Source organism: Rhinatrema bivittatum, chromosome 3, assembly GCF_901001135.1.
Source record: "Rhinatrema bivittatum chromosome 3, aRhiBiv1.1, whole genome shotgun sequence".
Taxonomy (NCBI): Eukaryota; Metazoa; Chordata; class Amphibia; order Gymnophiona; family Rhinatrematidae; genus Rhinatrema; species Rhinatrema bivittatum.
The window spans coordinates 158,452,894-158,476,219 of NC_042617.1; the positions used below are offsets into that span (position 1 = coordinate 158,452,894).

Here is a 23,326-nt window from a genome sequence, read left to right on the forward strand (position 1 = left end):
GGAATCAGTAAAGTTGAAATCTAACTTTTAGTTCAGGTCCTTGCAACTTCACTTACAGGTTATCTGTATTATGGGGCTATCAGCTAATAAAGTAATTTTGTTGCTGAGCTAGTTCACAAGGTGCTGTAGGTGACTGGACTAACCCAATAACATTTTTTTTATAGCCTTTGAAAGTTATACTACCTTCATCAGGTCAATGTGCAAAAAGAGGTAAACAAAAGAATGAATTTCATCTTCTTTAGTTGCATCATCCCAACTTGGGACACTCATTCTATTTTCACTTTCCTAATTTATGTCTTGGAGTTAAGATGCCAATTCATGATTTACTTGAGTGTTTCCTACAGAAAGGTATTCGAATGTTTGAAAACTTTACCTCTCTGGCTAGACTCTGATGTCCTCAGGTGCAGCATAAGCAGCCCACACTTTGAGGTCGATTTTAAAAGCCTTGCCCATGCGAAAATGCCCATATATGTGTATATATGTGGGCCGTGCGCAAACTACGCTCATATATACCTGTGCGCGCGCCAAAAATAAGAGGTTGGAAAATGGGCAGGGTATGGGCGTTCCGGAGAAAAGCCAACACTTATGCACATAACTCTGTATTTTAAAACTGGAGACCACAGCGCGCATTGGCTTGTTAGCCGTGTAACTTTACTGCTGCTCCTGATGAGGAGCAAGTCTGTAGATCTCGGGTTTTAGGGCTTACAGGACAGGATAAGTGGGGGTCTGGGTCAACTGGGGGGGGGGGGGTGTGCAGCATGAAGAATCAGAGGGATCTTGAAGAGTATGATATTAACTGGACAAACTGGTGGCCTAATTGGAAAAACTGGGATGACTGTCGTGTGAGCACATTTTAAAACCCACTTACACACGCGCATAAAAGCCAGCAAAGTCCTATGTAAGATAAGAGAAGTAGGTTTGCTCGAGCAGCTTCTTAAAATTAGGTGCATACTTATGTGTGTGGGGGGATTTTAAAACATACAGGCGCAATTGCGTGCACGATTTAAAATTGTAGCATATTTCTGCTCGAGCACCGATACACATGTATACTTTTGGGAAAAGTATGTATGTGACTGAAAACCCTTCCGCCAACCTTGCCCTCACGGATGCCTCTGTTCATTGCAGGTAAACTTCCATGCACATAAACTTAAGTGCATATGGCCTATTTGTACATCAGATGGACAATTTTACAGGCCATTTCCATGGGTTTTACCCGCAGAATGTCTTTTAAAATTACCCCTATTCTATCTGATTTAATGAAGAGTAAGAGTAACAGGAAAGAGAGCCTAATCGTAACTTGTGAGCACAACTTGTTAACCGTTTTGTCACTCACCTCAACAAGTGGAAGCCACTGCTCTGCTGAAACACTGAGATACTGAAACTGTTTATCATTTACATAAGCAAGATTGCCAACGACAAGAGCCGATGCACCAAATATTTCACATGTACGGCACAAACCTGCAAACATGGACAAATGAAATCAAAATTTTAGAGGCAGAGCACAGCAAATCTTACAGATTGGGATAGTAACAACATGCAGATACAATGAAAAATATTTCAGATGCAATAATTCCTTATGCCTTAAAACAAAGCTCCTGGGCTTTCTGTGACATACAGTACAAAATTCTGCAGAGATTGTGTGTAACATTTGCAAACAGTTACATATATTGCATGTATGAACATTATTTAATGATGGTAAATTTTCAAATAGGCAGCATAGGGGAAATAAAATCTGAGGACAGCACAGTTGCTTACCTGTAACAGGTGTTCTCCTAGGACAGCAGGATGTTAGTCCTCACACATGGGTGACATCATCAGATGGAGCCCAGCATGAAAAACTCAGCATGCCACTATCCGCACAGCCACACGGGGTTCCTCTTCAGTCTCATATCTTAGCAAAAAAAGATGAGGGAAAAAGTAAAATAACACACCAACGGAGAGCCCAACTCCGCGGGGTGGCAGGTGGGTTTCCTGAGGACTAACATCCTGCTGTCCTAGGAGAACACCTGTTTCAGGTATGCAAATGTTTCCTCCTAGGACAAGCAGGATGGTAGTCTTCTCAGATGGGTGAATACCAAGCTACTAGCTGCTCCTGGCTATAACAGGACCAATAGCACTTAACACGTGCCAACGGGCACAACAGAAGTGCTGGGAATGAAACGGGAGGCAGCAAGAACCAGATACTGGGCCGTAAGCCCAGTTGGGAGAGTTGGGTTCTTATGCTTATTACGGAGGACAGAATAGCCAAAGGTACTGTCATGTTGACCATCCATGTCTAAACAATAATGGGCAGTGAAATATTGTAGGGAGCTCCACGTCACAACCTTGCAGATCTCAGTGATGGGGACCGCACAAAAGTGCACCACCGATGCTGCCATGGCTCTAACTGAGTGCACCTTGGCTTGACCTCCAAACGGAAGGCCCACCTGCTAGAAGCAGAAGGATAAACAGTCCGGCAACCAGTTGGACCGGGTCTGCTTGCCCACCGCAACGCCAAGACTGTTTTTATCAAAGGAGACAAAGAGTTGCGTGGACTGCCTGTGGGCTGCCGTGCGCTCAACATAAAAGGCAAGAGCATGCTTGCAGATCAGGCTGTGTAGAACCCATTCACCCTGGTGGGAATGGAGCCTCGGAAAGAAGGTGGGCAAAATTATGTACTGATTGAGATGGAAATCAATCACTATCTTAGGCAGGAACTTAGGGTGAATGTGTAGAACCACCACCTATAGGGTGGATACATTACTAATGCCTGAAGCTCACTGACCCTGCGAGTGGAGGTGACTGCAACTAGGAAAATGACTTTCCAGGTGAGATGTTTAAGCTCGCAGGAGCACATAGACTCGAAAGGAGACTGCATGAGCCACAGGACGATGCAGGGGGGCTTTAGTTGCAATAGGCCCTTCATGAAGTGGCCCACTAAGGGCTGCACAGAAATAGGCATGCCACTTATGCCCCGATTGATAAGTGCTGATAGCACTCAGGTAAACTCTGATCAAGATAGTCTGTAGCCCAGATTCCGACAGGGACCACAAATAGTCCAATAGTCGCAGAGTGGGGCATGAGAAAGGATCTAGGCCTTTCACCTCACATCAGATGGAGAACTTCCTCCACTTCAATCGGTAAGACTTCCTGGTGCAAGGCTTTCGGGAAGCCACCAGTACCTGTGACACATTGTCAGAGAGGTCAAGGGACTGGCAAGACTACCCTTTCAACATCCAGGCCGTGAGGGTAGCGCAGTCTGTCCTGATCCTGCATGATCAGGTTGGGGGAGGTGTCCAGGCGTAGGGGCTCCCGTATTGATAGGTCGCATAGGATCGGGAACAAAGCTTGTCATGGTCAGTATGGGGCAATCAGAATCATGGTGCCTCTGTCCTGCTGGAGCTTCACATGAGTTTTCCTCACCAGCGTGAGCAGAGGATACGCGTACAGTAAGCCCTTGTCCCAAGACCAGGGCAAAAGCACCCGAGGCTGGTTTCCCGTCCTCCCTGTACAGGGAGCAGAAGTGGATCACTTTATAATTCTGGGGGAAGGCAAAGAGATCCACGTCCGGAATGCCCCACAAGCGGAAGATTCTGTCCATAAATGTTGGGTTGAGTGACCACTTGTGGGGGTGGAATGTCCAACTCAGGCGGTCTGCCACCACATTTCCGTCCCTGCAAGGTAAACTGCATGCAGGAGCATGTCCTTGGACAGGGCCCAGACCCAAATCTGAATTGCCTCCTGGCAAAGCAGGAAGGAGCCTGTGCCTCCCTGCTTGTTTATATGTACATCGTAACTTGGTTGTCGGTCTGGATCAAAACCACTTTGTGGGCCAGGTGATCCCGGAACACCGAAAGGGTGTACCTGATCACTCGCAGTTCCAGGAAATTTAACAACTTGCCTCCTGCTCCGACCACATGCCTTGTGTGTGTCCATTGCCCACATGTGTTCCCCAGCCCAAGGTGGAAGCATCGGTGGTAAGTACCACCTGGGGGGATGGTGCTTGGAAGGGGAAGGCCCTCTCCATGTTGGCCAGTCCCTCCCACCAGGCGATGGAGTTTCGAAGGGATGAGGTGACCTGTACTGGTGCTGAGAGGTCCTGGGTGGCTTGGAGCCACTGAGAGCAGAGTGTCCACTGTGTCATCCACATGGCTAGCTGAGCTAGTGGAGTGACATGAACCGAAGCCACCATGTGGCCCAGCAAACGGAGCAGTACCCGGGCAGTGACTGTCCGACGTCGTTGGATGGAGTGTGCCAGTGACGCCAGGGTCTGAGTGTGGTCCCTAGGGAGAAACGCTCTGGCCAGAGTTGTATCCAAGAGAGCCCCAATAAATGCTAGCTGCTTGGATGGGCGCAGATGAGATTTGGGGAAATTAATTACGAACCCCAGTGATTATAGCACCTTGTTCGTCAAGCGGAGGAAGCAGATGATCCAAATGCCTTGGAATTGTCAGATGACAGAGAAGGCCAGTCCCCCAAATCCCTCTCTCTTCATGAGGAGGGATTGGACGGGACATAGAGAGTGATGCCGAATCAGAGGGGAGGGGGTCACAATGACCCTTCATTGTCGAAGTCCCTGATGCCAGACTTGATGGAGCTTTTTGGTGCCAAAAAGCTTCTCCATCTTGTCCAGCTTGGAGCGAAAGCCCTTGGAGTTCATCTGAGCACCCGTGGATGTCATGGGAAGCCCCCAGGCAGAGGATACAAACTTTGTGCGGATCTATGAGAGACATGGTCCGTGGGCACTGGGGGCACTTCCGAAAACTGGATGCCATGAAAATAAGCCAGCGAGCGGTTGATGGCCAGCAGCCACCGGGAGGCGACAGGCTCGGGAATCGACCGCAAGAATGAGAAGAACACATACCAAGACACCAGGGGAACAGACGCAAAGAGGGACCACAACGGAGGAAAAATGGAGGAGAAATCCTCTATGAAGAGAAAAGTTTTGAAAACTTTAGAGAGCTCAGAGAACCACAAGGTGACTGCTTCACGGAAAAAATGAGACTGAAGAGGGACCCTGCGTGGCCGCGCAGATAATGGCATGCTGGGCATGCTCAGTGTGAAACTTTGACAAAAGTTTTCTGTGCCGGGCTCCATCTGATGATGTCACCCATCTGTGAGGATTACCATCCTGCTTGTCCTAGGAGAAATATTTTACTCAGATTTATGCACATAATTCCACTCTAAAATTAGTGGAGTAAGCTCCTAATTGGTGCCATCACACATGCATAAAAAGTTACAGCAGCTTGAGAGCAAGTGTAACTTTGTGCATGCATATTTATGCACACTACTTTACAAATGGAAAGTGCTAGTGTAAGTTCTGACCCCCGCCCCAGCATGCCTCTTGCAAATAGAAGTATGTGTGAATTGGCATTTGCGCAATTTTTACATGCAAACACAACTATCACCCCCCTCTACCCTGGGGCAACTTTCAAAAAGTAATTTACCTGCAAAAATTTGTGATTTATGCACATAAAGCCTTTTGAAAAAAAACAATATATACAAAAGTTAATTTTTAGTGAAAATCTTTTGGTTTCTATATTTTACTTTAAAAATCTAAGGGGTGCATTTTAAAAGACCTGCTCATATTAAAATCCCATATATGCGAGTATATGGGTCAAGAGCAAGCAACTCTTATTTTAAAACTGGAAAATTACGTGTGTACATACATGCGAGCAATAGAATGTATGAAAAAGGGGCAGATTTGTGCAGGTCAGGGACATTTCAGGGCAGGGGATAACATTTAAGAGTGCAGGGTCTCTATTTTAAAACTGGTGAAAGCGGCACGCATTGGTCTGTTACCTGCGCATATTTACTTCTGCTCTTTTCAGGTGTAAATCAGAAAAAAACTTGTTATAGCCAAAACCTGACTAGGTGAGGGGTCTGGCTAAACTGGGGGAAATGCAGGCTGAGGACCTAGAGATAGACTGGGCAAACCGGTGAACTAAGTAGTCAGATTGTAAACCGTCATGATGGATACTCTGATACGACGGTATATAAAATCTAAGAAACTAGAAACTGGTTATTTCCTTCATGCGCGCATGTTTTAAAATGTGCTCACTTGCATGTGTAAAAACAGATAAGTCCTAAGGAAAGATACGCAAATATAGTTTTGCGTAACTGCTTAAAATTAGGCGTACACATATGCACGCTAGGCATATTTTATATTATCTGAATGCACTTGTGAGGATGATTTAAAATTTCAGCGTATGTGGGCACGCGTGTACTTGTTTTAGTTACTATGTTTTCTTAAACATTGTTGTATTTCAGTCTATTCCTGCTTTCATGTATTTCCTGTCTCCATTTTAATTCTTACTTTTCAATCTTTTCATGTCTATTTTACAGTTTTGTCTTCTGATTCTCTTCTTACTCCACCCTTTTTCACCAGAGCAGGAGAAGAGACGACTGAGGGGGGATATGAGAGAGGTCTACAAAATCATGAAAGGACTTGAACAGGTTAATGCAAATCGGTTATTTACTCTCTCAGATAATAGAAGGACTAGGGGGCACTCCATGAAGTTTGCAAGTAGCTCATTTAATACAAATCAAAGAAAATTATTTTTCATTGAATTCACTGCCAGAGAAAGGAAAAGTACCATGGATCAGTCCAGACCCTGGGTTATGTCACCAATCCAGCAGAGGGAGGCAGAGAAAACATTCTAATGACTCTGACGTATACCCTGGAGCACCACCTGCAGCCAATCAGTATTGACCAGTATCAAAGCAGAAATTTAACTACTAACATATTAACTAGCTATCTAAACAGGAGAACGAATTTCCAACTCACAAATCCTAAATGGAAGCAGAATCCCAAAAAAAAAATCTTGGGAATAAACAAGAAAATATTAAGAAAAATAAACAGCATGAAAAGGCGGTTTAATCACCCAAACAGTGAACGAGCGGACTCTCCGAAAAGATAAATATAATACACAGACATAAAGGGTGGGCGTCTGGACTGATCCATGGTACTACAGGAACGAAAATTAGCAGGTAAGAACCAATTTTCCTTTCCCTGTACGTACCTGGATCAGTCCAGACCCTAGGATGTACCAGAGCTGATTCAATTAGGGTCGGACCCAGAGAGTCCCGCTCGGAGAACACTCTCTCCGAAGGCTGCCGAACTTGGAGCGTGAACATCCAAGTGGTAATGACAAGCAAAAGTATGCAACGACTTCCAAGTCGCAGCTTTACAAATCTCCTGAGGAGAAACTAACTGACATTCTGCCCAAGAGGTAGCCTGTGACCTAGTAGAATGAGCTCTCAACCCTTCAGGAAGGTCACGACAAGCTAGAAGATAAGCTGAACGAATTGTCTCTTTTAACCAACGAGCAATTGTAGCCTTCGAAACCTTATGACCTTTGCGAGGGCCACTCCACAAAACAAACAAATGATCAGACAATCGAAAATTGTAACTTCAAGATAACGCAACAGAGCTCGTCGTACATCCAATTTTTTTTAAGATCCCTAGAGGAAGGATCCAAACGATCTAAACACAGAAAAGCCGGAAGCTCTATGGACTGATTTAAATGGAAAGAAGATACTACCTTAGGTAAAAAAGATGGTACAGTCCGTAATGAAATTCCTGCATCAGAAATTCTAAGAAAAGGCTCTCTGCAAGACCAGGCCTGCAACTCTGAAATTCTACGAGCTGAAGAAATAGCCACAAGAAACACCACCTTCAATGTGAGATCCTTCAAAGTCGCATGATTAAGGGATTCAAAGGGAGCCGAACACAGAGCCCTAAGAACCAAATTCAAACTCCAAGCAGGACAAGGATTCCGAAATGGAGGACGTAGATGTTGCGCACCTTTGAGGAAACGCGCTACATCCAGATGCGCAGCCAAGGATAATCCCTGAATCTTACCATGAAAACATCCAAGCGCTGCCACTTCTACCCGTAAGGAACTACAGGACAAACCCTTGGCTAATCCATCTTGTAAAAAAGATAAAATATTGGATACAGAAGAGTGAACTGGATCTACTTGATGCTCATTACCCCAAGATTCAAAAACCTTTCACACCCTTGCATAAGCCAAAGATGTAGGTTTTCTAGAACGCTGTAGTCACTACAGCATCTGAATAACCTTTATTCTTTAACCGACGCCTCTCAAAAGCCATGCCACTAGAGAGAAGCGTTCGACCTCTTCCAAACAAACTGAACCCTGAGACAGAAGGCACGGAAGATCTCGAAATCGAAGGGGACCGTCCAGTGCTAGTCTGACCAGGTCCGCGAACCATGGACGGCGTGGCCACTCCGGAGCCACTAAGACAACGTCGACTTGTTGAACTTTTATCCAACGCAGAACCTTGCCGATAAGAGGCCAGGGAGGGAACACATACAGAAGAACATCCCTTGGCCAAGGAAGTACCAGAGCATCTACTCCTTCCGCTCCTCTTTCCCTCCTGCGGCTGAAGAACCGAGGGGCTTTGGCATTCTGAAATGTGGCCATGAGATCCATTGCCGGAGTGGACCATCTGATGCATATCATTTAATAGGCTTCCTCGCACAGTTCCCACTCGCCTGGGTCGAGATGATGCCAACTGAGAAAGTCGGCTTGAATGTTGTCCACCCCGGCAATGTGTGAGGCTGCGATGCTGAGCAGATGTTGCAGATGCTGATCAGCTGTTGTGCTTCCTGAGCTACCAGGAAGCTTCGGGTTCCTCACTGATGGTTGATGTACGCTACCGTGGTCGCATTGTCAGAAAGAACCAGTACCGACTTCCCGCAAAGGAGAGGTTGAAGAGCGATTAAGGCTAAACGAACCGTTCTGGTCTCTAAAAGATTGATCGACTACTGTGCTTCCTCTTCGGACCACTGACCCTGAACAGATGTATTCTGACATACTGCTCCCCAGCCTGAAAGACTGGCATCGGTAGTGACCACAGTCCATTCCGGAATCTCTAGCGGTACACGTTGTTGCAGATTCACTGTCTGTAACCACCAATCTAGGCTGGAACGAGCAGCCTCTGTAAGAGGAAGGTGGTATAGTTCCGAAACCGGATTCCAGCGTGAAAGCAATGCAGACTGAAGTGATCTCATGTGTGCAAAGGCCCAGGGAACCAACTCCAGAGTAGAGGTCATTGAACCTAAAACTATCAAGTAATCCCGCACACAAGGAACAGGAATAGACTGTAAGTCTCAAATTTGTGATTGAACTTGAGAAGGCGATGCTCCGGAAGGAACACTATCCTTTGAAGAGAGTGTTGAACCGTGCACCCAAAATCTCCAGAGACTGGGAAGGTAATAGTTGACTTGTCTTCATTGATCACCCAGCCTAGAGACTGCAAAAAGCTGATTACCCTGTTGATTGTATAATAACAAAGAGATTCTGACTTCGCTCGAATCAACCAGACGTCCAGGTACAGATGTACCAACAGGCCCTCCTTCCTGAGTTGAGCGGCCACCACAACCATTATCTTGGTAAATGTTCTGGGAGCTGTGGCTAATCCGAACGGGAGAGCCCTGAATTGATAATGTTGCCCTAGAATGCAAAACCTGAGAAACTTCTGATGATCGGATCGAATGCAGATATGAAGATAAGCTTCGGTGAGGTCGAGAGATGCTAGAAATTCTCCTCTGTGAACCGAAGCTATGACAGACTGAAGAGTCTCCATCCGGAACTATGGAATCCTTAGACAATGGTTGACCCTTTTGAGATCGAGAATGGGACGAAAGGTTCCTTCCTTTTTGGGAACAACGAAGAAAATTGAATAACGACCTTTCCGATGTTGGAACTGGAACTATAGCTCCTAGGTCGCTTAAACGCTGTAGCGAGTCTTGGATAGAACCCATTGATCTGACGTACATTTGACTCAGCAGCAGTTTGAAATACAATGCAACAAAGTTCTCAACTGTTTGTTGAGGCAATTGAAATGACACTGCAAGATGTCAGCAGATGAACATGTGTTTTTATAACATGTGAGCACGCATGTTATAAAATCCCGGGCGGCACATGCAAGGGGCGACGAGATCGGGGCTTCCCTAGTTCCCTCCCAGTCCACTCCAAGTTAGGAGATAAGATTTGGGCAATGTTTTCTCCACCTAGCTTGATGGACACTCTACCTGGATAACATCAAGCTAGGTGGAGAGATCATCAAGCTAGGTGGAGAGAACATTGCCCAAATCTCATCTTGGAGTGAGTTTCCTCATTCCGAAGGCCATCAAATCTTCACAAAAGAGCACTGTTCTGTTCGTATGTCTCACATTGAATGTCAAAGTGGCCCTTACCCCGCTACACTAATACCTAAACCTCACCTCGCGTTACTAGAAAGAGGACACTATGGCTAGTCTCAGTCTCTCTCTCTCTCTCTCCTGAGCCCCTTAACAATGGTCCCCCAGTGTTTGAATGCAAGAAATACAACAGGTATGCACTTATTTCAAAGTCTGAAAATGTTATCGCAATTTGTGCTAACTTAGCTCTTCGCATAGGTAATTAGTGCAAATTGCGATAAACTGTATATTAGCATAAAAAATGCCCCTTTTGCTATCACATGCGATACTTATTGCATTTTGATAAATCCAGGCCTAAGTCTGTACCTGAAGCAATGGAGAGTAAAGTGACTTGCCCAAGGTCACAAGGAGTGACAGCAGGACGCGAACCCTGATTTCCTGGTTCGTAGCCCATTGCTCTTAAGCACAAGGCTACTCCTCCACTCCCAGGTTAGTTAACTAGGGGGGTTAGGAAGTCCTATCCTATAATTGGACAAAGTGGGAATGAACTGGTTTAACTGGTAATTGCGTCTGTATATTAAAATCCCTCCCACTTACTCTGTAGAAGTGGCACATGCGCACATCCATATAAAATGGCATGCACATTTCCATGTGTATTATAAAATGGCCGTGTCCATGGGTGCGAGCCGGCATACACGCATTCCTGTACACATGGCTGTTTTAAAGTTACTATCATAGTGATGGAGCTAGATGAGATACATCAGTGTTTAAAGAAAACTTAGAGAAACTCTGGCAGAATTGTTGGCTGACTTTTTTCAGTGCTTCTTTAGAGTCTTGAGCAGTTCTGGAGGACTAGAGACAGGTGGAAGTGGTTCCTCTTTTGAAAAGTAGAAGTAAGGAGATGGCTGAGAACAACAGGCTAGTTATTCTGATTTCTTTGGTGAGCAAATTAATGGCTACTGAAATGAGGATAGTACGTAACTGGAATCCAACTGATTACAAGATCTGATGCAGCATGATTCGGAGGTAGGAAGGTCTTGTCAGACAAATCTGATCAATTTCTGTGATTGTGTGACTAGAGAGTTGGATCAAAGACAGCGCTAGATGTAGTATACTTGGATTTCAGTAAGGTTTTGATATGTTTCCACATAAGCGACATCTACATTGAGTTGCATGGTATGGGCCCTAGAATGACTGACTGGGTTAGAAACTGGTTAAATGGGAGGCAACAAAGGGTAGTGATAAATGGAGTTGACTCTGAGGAGAGGGACATTACTAGTGATGTGCTGCAGGAATCTGTCCTTGGACCAGTTCTTTTCAACATTTTCATGAGTGAAATTGTAGCGGGATTAACGGGAAAGGTTTGTATTTTTGACAATGACACCAAAACCTGCAACAGGGTAGATGGCCAGGAAGTTGTGAAAAAACATGAGAAAGGATCTAGTAAAACTCAATGAATGGTGTAGGGTCTGGCAGCTAAGATTTAAAGCTAAAAAATGTAGTTACAGGATGCAAAAACCCACAGGAGAGATACAATATAAGCGGTGAATTCTTCTAAGCATAAAAGAAGTAGGGGCTCAGGGGTGATCGTATCTGATGATCTAAAGATGGCCAACAATGTGGATAAGGTGACTGCAAAGCCAGACAGATTCCTGGGAGAGGATTGGTCAGCAGAAAAAAAGGAGGCAATATTGCCCCTGTATAGGTCCTTTAGAACATTGTGTACAGTTTTGGAGACCGCATCTTCAAAAGGATATAAATTGGTTGGAGTTGGTCCAGAGGGTGGCTACTAAAACGACCAGTGTTCTTCATTCTAAAACATATGGGAAGAAACTTAAAGACCTACACATGTATACCCTAGAGGAAAAGTAGAATAGTGGAGATATGATAGGGACACAGAAGGAAGGTCTCTTTCAAAGGAAAGGAGGCTCTAGAATGAGGAGTGATAGGATGATGGTGAAAGGGGGTAGGATCAGGTGTAATATAAGGAAATATTTCTTTACAGATAGCGTGATGGTTGAATAGAGTAGCCAGCCTTCTCGTTGAGATGGTGGTGGAGACAAGGATAATATTGTGAATTCAAGAAAGCATGGGATAAATATAGAGGATCTCTGAGGGATTGTAATGATGAATATTTGATATTCATAGGCAGACTAGATGTTTATTTTATTTATTTATTTAGGTTTTTTATATACCGGCATTCATGACAACAATCACATCATGCTGGTTCACAGTAAAACAGGGGTGCATAATAAACTTCAAACTGGAACTATGGTGCGGAAAAAAGCAGTTACATATAACAAGGGTGGTTGAACTGGGCGAGGAGAGAAACAGAAGGAAAGGAAAGGTTAACGTTGGCTAACGATAATTACAAATAGTTAACATTGAAATGGCTGTGTTTTGATGGTGAGAGGTTAAATTAATTGGAGTCCGGGAATGCTTGTTTGAACAGCCAAGTCTTGAGTCTTTTCTTGAAAATTGAGAGGCAGGGTTCCAGTCTAAGATCGGGGGGGGATGAAGTTCCATAAAGGTGGACCAGCTGTAGAGAAGGCCCGATCTCTTAAGGTAATGTGTCTGGTGGTTTTGGTAGGAGGTACCTGTAGTGATCCTCTGTATGTGTCTCTTGTCGGTCTTGAAGAGTTATGTAATCGGAGAGGGTTATGTAGGTCAATTGGAGCAAGTTGATGGATGGATTTGTATATGATGGAAATGGACTTGTAGATGATTCTGAAGTGGACTGGCAACCAATGGAGGTTTTTTAGGATTGGAGTGATGTGGTCTCTTCTCCTGGGGTTTGTCAGTATTCGAGCAGCCGCATTTTGTACCATCTGAAGCGGTTTGGTGAAGGAGGAGGGGAGACCTAGTAAGATGGAGTTACAATAATCTAACTTTGAGAAAATGATTGCTTGTAGAATCGTTCTGAAGTCTTGAGCGTGGAAAAGAGGTCTTATTCTTTTCAGCACTTGGAGTTTGTGGAAGAAGTCTTTGGTGGTCCTGTTGATAGTAGCTTTCAAGTTCAGGCGACTGTCAATTATAACTCCTAGGTCTCTCACTTGTGTGGTAGGTGGAATGGCTGGATGCGTAGAGGTGATGGTACTATTCTCTGAAGAGATGAGCAGGAGTTCAGTCTTGGAGGAATTTAATACTAGGTTTAGGCTGGTGAGAAGGCATTTGATGTTTTGGAGGCAGTTTTCCCAATGATCAAGTGTTTTCGCGTAGGTATCCTTGATGGGGATCAAGATCTGGATATCATCCACGTAGAGGAAATGTTTAAGATTGAGGTCGGTGAGAAGCTGGCATAACGGTAAAAGGTAGATGTTAAAGAGCGTAGGAGACAGGGAGGAACCCTGTGGGACTCCTACTGACGAGTCATAGCGTGAAGATTCTTTGCTCTGGATCTTAACCTTGTACCCTCTATTGCTGAGAAAGGTTTTAAACCATGTGAGTGTGGTGCCTGAAATACCTATGGAAGCCAACTGGTTTATGAGGATGGAGTGGTTGACAATGTCGAAGGCTGACGAAAGGTCCAGTAGGATCAGTAAAAAGGATTGCCCTTTGTAGAGACACATGATAAGGTAGTCAGTCAGGGCAATGAGGAGGGATTCAGTGCTTAATGCTTTGCGGAACCCGTATTGGGATGGGAATAAGAGGTTATTGTCTTCAATGTAGTCCAAGAGTTGAGTGTTCACTTATTTTTCCATAATCTTAGCTATGAAGGGAAGGTTGGCGATCGGGCGGTAGTTATTAGGGTCTTTAGGATCCAAATTTGGTTTCTTGAGGAGTGGTTTGAGGTCGTCTGGGTAGCATCCTTGGGATAAAGAGCAATTTATGATGTCTGCCAGAGTTTTGGAGATGGAGTCAGAGTTGTCAAGAGATGTTTGGTGGGGATATGATCCGAAGCATGAGAGGACGGTTTCATTCTCCTTAGAATACCTTGAATCTCCGTGGCAGAAATGAGTTTGAATGCTTCTAAGCAAATGTTATTGACGGCGAGCTGATATGAGGTCAAAAAAGAAGCGGTGTTAGAGGGCAGCTGAATTAGAAGGCTGCTGATTTTGTTACTGAAATATAGTGCTAGTTCTTCAGCTTTAGATTGAGCTTGGTTAGGGGAAATCTCCGGGGGGTTTATTTGTGTGAGATTAGAAACTTAGGTAAAGAGGGCTTTAGCGTCAAAGACCAGGTCATGGATCTTGGATGCGTAAAAGTCCCTTTTAGATCTTAAAGTAGTGGATTTATATTGATGAAGGGTAAATTTGTAGACGTATAGAGTGTTAGCGCATGGGTCTTTACGCCATTTGCTCTCTTTTTGTCTTAGAATTAGTTTTAGCTTTCTTAATTCTGTAGTGAACCATGGCTGTCTTTTGGAGGAGTTAGAGTGGGATTTTTTTGTTACTAGTGGACATAGCTTGTTAGCTATAGATTCTGTGACGTTGTTCCAGGAATGGAGAGCTGAGTTTGGATCGGTGAGGTCTATGAGGTGGAGTTGTGATGCCAAGTGATTACTAAGATCTTCGGAGGAACATGTTCTTCTGTATGTGAAGGAGGGTGAGGGTATGCGTGAGGTGCTGGTATCTTTTATTGAGAATGAGGTTGAAATGAGTGAGTGATCTGACCAAGGGACCTTCGTACAACTAAGGTGAGATGCAGGCTTAATGCCATGGTTGACAAAGATAAGATCCAGCGTGTGACCGGCTTTGTGCGTGGGTTTGTTAACTAACTGTTTGAAACCCAGAGCTGAGAGGGCTGTGAGAAAGACTTCACAGTTGGGTGAAAGTGTAGGGTTGTCAACGTGCAGGTTAAAATCTCCTAAAATTATTGCTGGAGCGTCCAAATTTATGAGAGAGGTGGTTATTTCAACCAGAGGGAAGGCGTCTGTTTCCAGGAAGCCCGGAGGGGCGTAGACGAGTAGGATTTGAAGTTGTCAGATGTGAAGAAGCCGATTTCAAGTTTGGAATCTGAATTGAATGGGTGTAGAGTGAATCTGAGGTCTTTTTTGGTTGCTAAGAGAATTCCTTCTCCCCTTTTTTTCTGACGGGGAAGAGAGAAGATGTCATAGGTCGTGTAGGTAGTTGGTTTATTATTGCGGTATCTGAGGGCTTGAGCCATGTTTCAGTGATTGCGCATATATCGGGCTTAACGTCATGCCATATGATGTGCCATAATGGTCTTTCTGCCATCATGGTCCATAATGTGCCATAATGGTCTTTCTGCCATAATGTTTCTATTTCCCATTTTGAGTCTATGGGGAAAAATAGGGCCTTAAGTTTGTATCTGAGGTAATGGAGGGTTACGTGAATAATTCAAGGTCTCAAGGAGCATCAGTGGGAGGAAGTAGGATTCAAACCCTGACTTCCCTGGTTCTCAGCCCACTGCTCTCTAACTACTAGGCTACTCCTCCACTTTGACCATATTACAAATGACTTCACTTTATCACAAGCCAGAAGACCTCTTTCATAGACTTGCCTTCTCATTAAGATGGGTTCTACTTTGACTGACTGATTTAATGTCATTTGAGAATAAATGAAACAAAACATAAAAATGAAGACAGATAAGGACCATTAAAGCTCACTTAGTCTGCCCCATTTACTTTCCTGTTCACACCACAGACTCTACTTGATATCCCGCTCCCCCTTCACTTTTTTGCGAGTAGAGATTCTCTCCGATTTCCTGTAATTTTAGAATTCTGTTTCATCCACTTAATTGTTTATTATTTTCATCTCCACCATGTCTCCTAGAAGGCTGTTCTATGCATCTACCAGAATTTTTGTGAAAAAAATGTTGTTACTCTTTGGAACCTCATATCATGTTCTCTTGTTCTAGAATTTCCTTTCCACTGAAGAAATATTTGTTGTTCGCTCATTATTCCCAGCGAAGTCTTCTGCAAGTACCCCCCCCCCCCCCCGCCCTCTTCTTTAGTGAAGGTACAAGTGTCTAGAACAGCTTTCAGTTTTATGACTGTTTCTCTGGATCTCATTACCTGATGAGTACTGTTTAAAGCTTCTCGTTTGAGTTTTAGAAAAAGGTCTGTTTTATCATCATCTATGTCATGAATTTGAAGATATTTTATTTCAGGCTTGTTAATTATGAAATGCATTATTTCTTTTATGATTCTTTATGTACTATGTATGATTTTATTATAATTCTTTGCATCCCGATTGACAATATGACTAAGTGGTAATCAAATTGAAGAAAATAAATAATTTTTTTTTGTATTTAAACATTTTTATTAAGTGATTTCAGGTATTTGAATGTCCATCACATCTTCCCCGTCTTTCCTCTAGTCTCGGGTAAACATATTAGGTCCTTAAGTCTCATTTCATAAGGCTTTTGGTGCAGAACTTAAACCACGTTGGTCATCCTTGTCTGGCCTACCTCTAACTCTATATATATGTTTGAAAAAATGATAGGAGTTTTTTGGAACTTTAGTGGGGATTTTTGCTCAAAATTGGAGTCTCCTTTCCTGGGAGGAAAACTGAGTGTTTTAATTCTAGAAGTTCCACACCTAGTGGGACTGATCAGGAAAAAAAATAATTCAAGATTAAAAAGAAAACGCCTTGCTGCCCTCTGAAATCTATTTTTTGAATAGGTCTCTAGGAGGTGCTGCTGCTTTAAGTTAAATGACTTACCTCCTAAATTAGTGGGTTTGTCAACAAGTGAAGCCACTACAATCAGACTACTTTTTGATTTGCCAAGTTTTGCAGCACGGTCCTGAAATACTAGTTCTAGATTCGTATCAGGCATACTGTTCTTCCATGGTATAATCTTTTTCTGAAAATCTGTGCAGTCAGCTTGGATATCGGTTTCATTTGTAGTAGAACCTATGAAAAATGTAGCAAAACCAACAAAATTAGAAATTATTATAAGCACATTAAACATATATAATGCTAAGTCTATGCATCAAGAAATAAACATTAAAAAGTAGATTTTAAGACCCATGTGTAGGTGTCCATGTGCGCACGGTTACCGGCATTTTATAAAATCATCTACCCGTGCGCACGATTTTACATCAATGTGCGCATGTGCGTGCAAATCCCGTCTCGATCACATGGGGGGAGGGAATTTTAGTAGGTACATGTAGTGACGCGATAGCCCCATTTCCCAGTTCGTTTCTGTAAAGAAGCAAACTTCCTAAACCCCATATCTAACCTGCCTCCCATTTACCCTACCATCCCTGACCCCTAAAACCTCAGGGGTAGATTTTAAAAGCCCTGCATGCGTAAATCCTTCCGGATTTTGCATAGGCCGCCGACGCGCACAAAGCCCCAAGATACGCGTAAGTCCCGGGGCTTTGCTTGGGGGGCATGTCGGGGGGGGCGTGTTGGGGGTGGTGCGGCGTTCGGTGGCATGTCCTGGGGCGTGGCGGAGGTCCGAGGTGGGGCCGGAGGCATGACGGCGGTTCGAGGGCGGGGCCGAGTGCTCCGGCACAGCAGCCTGTGCCGGGGCAGGGAGCTGGCGACGCGCGCAAGATATGCCTGCCAGAGGCAGGCATAACTCAACAAAATAAGATAGGGGAGGGGGATTTAGTTAGGGCTGGGTGGGACAAAAAAAAGTTCCCTCCGAGGCCGCTCCGATTTTGAAGCGGCCTCGGAGGGAACGGAGGCAGGCTGCCTTGCGCGCGCCGGCGTACTTTTTAAAAATCTGCCCTTCACTGACTACCCTAGATTTTGTCCGATGCGTGTTTTTGCACTGATGGTGCTGATCTGGCCCGCCCATGCCCATTCTCGTTTTAAGATTTCCTTCTCAATGCGCATACCAGGAGATACGCAGGTGTCTTAAAATCCGCGCGGCCTGTGTGCATCCCAGTCACGAGCATATCTCCCAGATTGATTGCGTATAGGGCTTTTAAAATTCACCCTTAAGACAGTTAATAAAACAAATTTCATAATCAATTCATTAACGCTGCTAAGAAGCAAAATCTAATCATAGCAAGCAAAGGGACTATTCTGGGTAAAATGCACAATGTGATATAGTGAGATTACATAGTATCATGATAATGACAGCAGAAAAAGACCACATGGTCTATTCAGTCTGCCCCGCAAACATCTTATGGTAGTAAATTCCGCTTCGTGCAGGTTACCCCCAAGCCCTGTGTTAAGGGTATTAACTGCCACTCCGTGCAGGTTACGCCCAAGCCTTATGTTAAGGGTAGTAATATTTACAGTCAAAACAAAGCAACTGTCAAACCCATAATAAAATTACTGCTAGCGACATTTTTATGGAGCAAGCAGCCTTCCTGATAATTCAGACAATGCTGCTTGATCATGCTTTGCCTTTGGACTTGGCCACAGACGAAGTCCTGTGCTTTTTCCCTAATGTCTGCGTATCAGTACCCCGGACCGGTGAGTGGGAAAGTTACCGAGATATGCAGCACACACCCAGATAAACATTCTGCTGAATATATCTGGTTACAGTTAGCTGAATAAACTTATCTGGGCAACTGTAGAACAGGTATTTTTCCAATCAGACTTATCCACCTAACTTTGGCTGGACAGCACAGATTATCAGCACTCACTGCCTACAATTTAACCACACCTCCACCATTACCTCTTTAGCTGGCTAAATTCTGTCCAGGTAATGTGTTACCTGGTCAAAATTTTGCCAGTTTTATTTTTGGGTAAGGGGGGGGAAGAAATATTCAAATCTCTGGTTTTGGCCAGGTAACTCCAAAAATTACCCAGACCAATCCTTTGAATATTGATCTCAGCAAGTTCAGATTTGGATTGCAGATGCTCTTTTTTCCTTCTGACAAGTCTGGAATTCCAGCCCTTCACACATACCGGCAGAGCTGGCCTTTGGGTAAGGTGAGCAGGGTAGCCACTTGGAGTGCTGAGACAAGTGGTACCCTTGGTGCTGTTGGAATTTCTTGCTGTGCTGGTTGACCAGTTGGCTGGATAGTGCAATATTGGCTGGATGTGGATCTGGTCCAGGAGAAGCAACTCAAGCAAATACAAACTGCAGAAAGTCTCCTTCCTTTAAAGGCACCGGTGTTCCTGGTCACAGCATTGAAACTGCCACCGGCTTTTGCACTCCTGCACCTTTGAGACAGAGGATTCTCAAAGAATGCACATTTTAACCAAGCTGCGCCTCTTCACTGGCACTGGCACCTATCCTCTTTATCTGTGGCTATGCGATTCACCGATAAACTGTTACAACTGTGTGTGCACATACTGAAGAGAAGAGGAGCCAGCACCACAGAGGAAGGAACAACCGCATTAAAAGTGAGGGTGAGGGCATGAATGTGCATGTGGGGTGGTGCCCATCAAACTGGTACGTGGAAATGTTAACAAAAACAAAGCTAGAAAAATATGCATAGAGCTATATCTGGAAAAGCCCAGAAATGAACAGCCGTAAAGTTGCCAGGCTAGAAAGAGAATTCAAAAGTACATACATAAAAAGAAGACATGACCAGCTGGTGAAGAGGAGCCATTCAAGTCCTGTTTTGTTCCCATAACCATTTCTGCTCATAATGCCCGTCCCCACAGTAAAACAATGTAGAAAGCCTCATTTTTATAAACTATCAAATTGATGGTTTTTTTAAGACAAAATATCATTCTGGTTTTTCTGTCTTGTTACTTCTGTATGCTAGCAAATCAGTCCTAACACTAATTAGCAAAGTAAAAGCTAAACAACAATTAAAAAATAAATTCACCAGTGTTACCCCCAGGGTCCTGCTGAGACCAATCATTTGGTTTCAAATCACGAAGTGCAGCTCGAGAATTAAACAGCTGAAGGGTTGAATCTAAGGGGATGTCCAAGAATTTGATAAATTTGCAAGGAGAAATCCATTCCTCTTCTACTACTTCTGAAAGACTAGGGAGTGTGTAAAATATTGTCTGCAAAATATAAAATTCATTTTATGAAAAAGATTATATAAGTAAAGAAATGTTTGGTGCAGCTTACTTCACAAAGACGAATGCATTGACAATTAAAGACAGGCTATATATTGGTATGCACTCTGAAATCCTGTTTTTGATCTTTTTAATTATCTATTAAACAAATTTTGGCCCAATTCTATTTTAAATTGCTATTATTATTGACTAGACACTGATTTCTATTATCTAATAATAAATCATAACAGAACAGTTAAAGCAGGGCTGCTCATTGAATCAGTTTCCTTTTCTGTCTTTAGCTTTCTCACACAGATGCACTCTGTGAAATTTTTCTGCAGTGACTCTATAGTTGTTAGTGTGACTATAAATTATTGAAACCAGCAAAAGTTGGCTACCCCGCTTTTTATGTACATGCATTAGGGAGAAGCAGAATGCTTTTGGGCATACATTAGGTTTTGCAAGTGAAACAAAAAATAAAAGCTAAAAGTCAGCAAAACAGAGCAAAAATGTTAGCGATAAATAAATAAATAAATATCATCTAAAAATTTTTTGGTTAATGAGGAGTAACAAGAAAAATTAAAAAAAATAAGTGAACCTTTAGCTGTCCTCTAGATGAGATCAATTTCTGTAATCCAAGTTATACCAAAATAGAAAAACTGCACAGGCCCAACTTCCCAGGATGTTCCTGGACTGGTGTGGCAGGATTCAAGGAAAAGAAATCAGGCAAGTTAAATTTATCCTACCTTATCATCCTGCTATACCAGTCTAGTTGCATGGGATGTACCCAAGCCCAATTAATCTGGGAGGGAAGAAGTTAGGGCTGACTTAAGAATAGCAGCATTAAAAGCTACATCCTCTCTTGCATGTACATTCAGTATAATATTTATTTTATTTAAAAACTCTTCTATACCGTTAAGTTAGATAACCATCACAATGGTTTACATAAAGGCACAATAATAAAATATGAGTGGTATAGATTACAAATTAATCATGTGCCATCATAGTACGGTAACAATCAACCTAATAAACGAAGCTTGACTGACGTGCCGCAAATGCGCAGTAGAGAGCAGCTCTACTGCGCATGTGCGGGCAAGCACGTCGGTCTCAGCGAGCGTCAGCTCATACAACATGGCGGTGGCGGCGTCGAGGAAGGGCGGCGTCGAGCGGCAGCAGCGAAGATGAGGAGTGGCAGTAGCGGCGGCGGCGGCAGCGAAGATGAGGAGTGGCAGCAGCAGCGGCGAATACGAGGAGCGGCAGCAGTGGCGGCGGCGGCGAAGATGAGGAGTGGCAGCAGCAGCGGCGGCGTCGAGCGGCCGCAGCGGCGGCGAAGACGAGGAGCGGCAGCAGCAGCAGCGGCGTCGTCGAGCGGCAGCGGCGACGAAGATGAGGAGCGGCAGCAACGAGGGAGGAGCGAGTGAGAGGGAGGGAGGAGAGAGAGAGGGAGGGACTGAGTGAGAGGGAGGGAGTGGGACTGAGTGAGTAAGAGGGGGGAGGGAGGGAGTGAGTGGGACTGAGGGAGGGGGGGAGGGAGTGAGTGGGAGTGAGTGAGAGGGAGAGGGAGGGAGGGGGGGGACTGAGTGAGAGGGAGGGAGGGAGTGAGTGAGAGGGAGGGAGAGGGGGGGAGGGAGTGAGTGGGACTGAGTGAGGGAGAGAGTGAGTGGGACAGAGTGAGAGGGAGGGAGGGGGAGGGAGTGAGTGGGACTGAGTGGGAGGGAGGGACTAAGTGAGAGGAGAGAGAGTGTGTGGGAGGGTGGGGAGGAGAGGGTGAGTGTGTGGGAGGGAGGGAGGTAGGGGGTGGTGAAGAGTGAGGGGAGAGAGAGAATGAGGGGGAGGTGAGAGACAGAGGGATATGAGTAAGTGGAAGGGTAAGAAGTTGTGGAGCAGAGAAAAAGGGAGTGGAGGAGGGCTGAGGGAGAGGGGATGGGATTGAGAGAGGGTGGGGAGTGACTGAAGGAAGGGGAGAGAGGTTGGAGTGACTGAGGGAAGGGGAGGGAGGTGAGAGTGAGGGGAAGGAGGCAGTGGGAGACAGAGGGTGAGTAAGACTGAGTGGAGGGAAGGGGGTGATTGAACGAGGGGAAGGGGGAGTGAGGGAGAAAATGTGTAGAAGGGTGCTGTGTTCGAAAATGGACTGAAAAAAAAATTTAATGTAGCCCGTTTTAACGGGCTTAACGGCTTGTATAATATAATAAACTATGTGGGTAAATTAATCCTGTTTGTCAGGAATATATTAGGCGGCTTGAATTTAATATTAGTATGCGTTTGTAGGTTAAAATAACTTCTAACTTGGTGCGTCCTTATAGATCAACTGTTTTTCTCCTTCTCTTTCTCTTTATAAAAAGCTTGTTTAAAGAGCCAGGTTTTCAGATTGGTTTTGAATATTTTCAAATTTCTCTGCAGCCTTATTTCTAGTGGCATGGTGTTCCATAATACAGGACCAGCCAGTGACAGTGCTCTTTCCCTTACTTGCGTGAGGCGTGCTGTTTTGACAGAGGGGACAGTTAGTAGAGCCTTATTAGCAGATCGCAGATTTCTTTGCTGGACATGTATGCGTAGTGCAGTGTTAAACCAGTCTGCTTTTTCATCGTAGATTGTGGTAGCCCTAAAAGCAGGGAGTTACAGTAATCTGTGCTTGCGAAAATCATTGCCTGAAGGACTGTGCGAAAATTGCTTAGTGCTAGCAGAGGTTTTAGTCTTCTCAGGATCATTAGTTTTGCGTATCCTTCTTTTATTTTTTGTGAGATGTGTTGTTTCATGTTTAGCTCAGGGTTTATTATTACTCCTAGATTCCGTATTTTTATTGCTTACTCAACGGATTTAATATTTTTTATTGCGAATGTAGGTTGTATATGGTGTGTATTTTTATGTTCAAGGTGTAAGAATTCAGTTTTGTCTATGTTTATTACCAGTTCCATCTGGTTTAGGAGCTGTTTAATTATTTCAAGAACAAATATAACAAAAGCTATGATCCCAAACAATCCATGAAATTAATAGTGTAAGTACACGGTATAGTAGTTGCAAACAGACCTCATATCAAGGCATACATTTTCATTGCTATTTAGCAAAAGGTATACCGGCAATATAATCATAGGTCTTACATGTATTTTTTGAAAATTTTCTTGTTGCTCAGGTGCAAAAATTAATGCATAGTCCATTCGTGACCTATATTAGGTTATTGTAAGGAATTTAACTTAGCTTAGCAAGCATATATGGAGAATCGCCAGAGACATGGTCGTGAGGTCTTGAAAGCAGGTAAGCCCTAATATCTATAAATACAAAAATTGAATTAATGACAATGTAACAGCAATAGTTATTATATATCCAGCAATCCCATGGGTACTAACGTGAA

The 23,326-nt window shown here is 44.1% G+C and overlaps 1 protein-coding gene across 1 annotated transcript in view; it reads right to left on the bottom strand.

The window, feature by feature from the left end:
• The window catches only part of LOC115087120 (probable methyltransferase TARBP1), a 421,872-nt gene that overhangs the window by 11,744 nt on the left and 386,802 nt on the right, over window positions 1-23,326 (bottom strand). The window contains exons 26-28 of the mRNA XM_029593877.1: window positions 19,809-19,983; window positions 16,777-16,968; window positions 1,334-1,458 (exon numbers count right to left, since the gene is read on the bottom strand). Of these exons, the coding sequence (XP_029449737.1) occupies window positions 1,334-1,458; window positions 16,777-16,968; window positions 19,809-19,983 (492 nt within the window). The remainder of the gene's footprint in view (window positions 1-1,333; window positions 1,459-16,776; window positions 16,969-19,808; window positions 19,984-23,326) is intronic.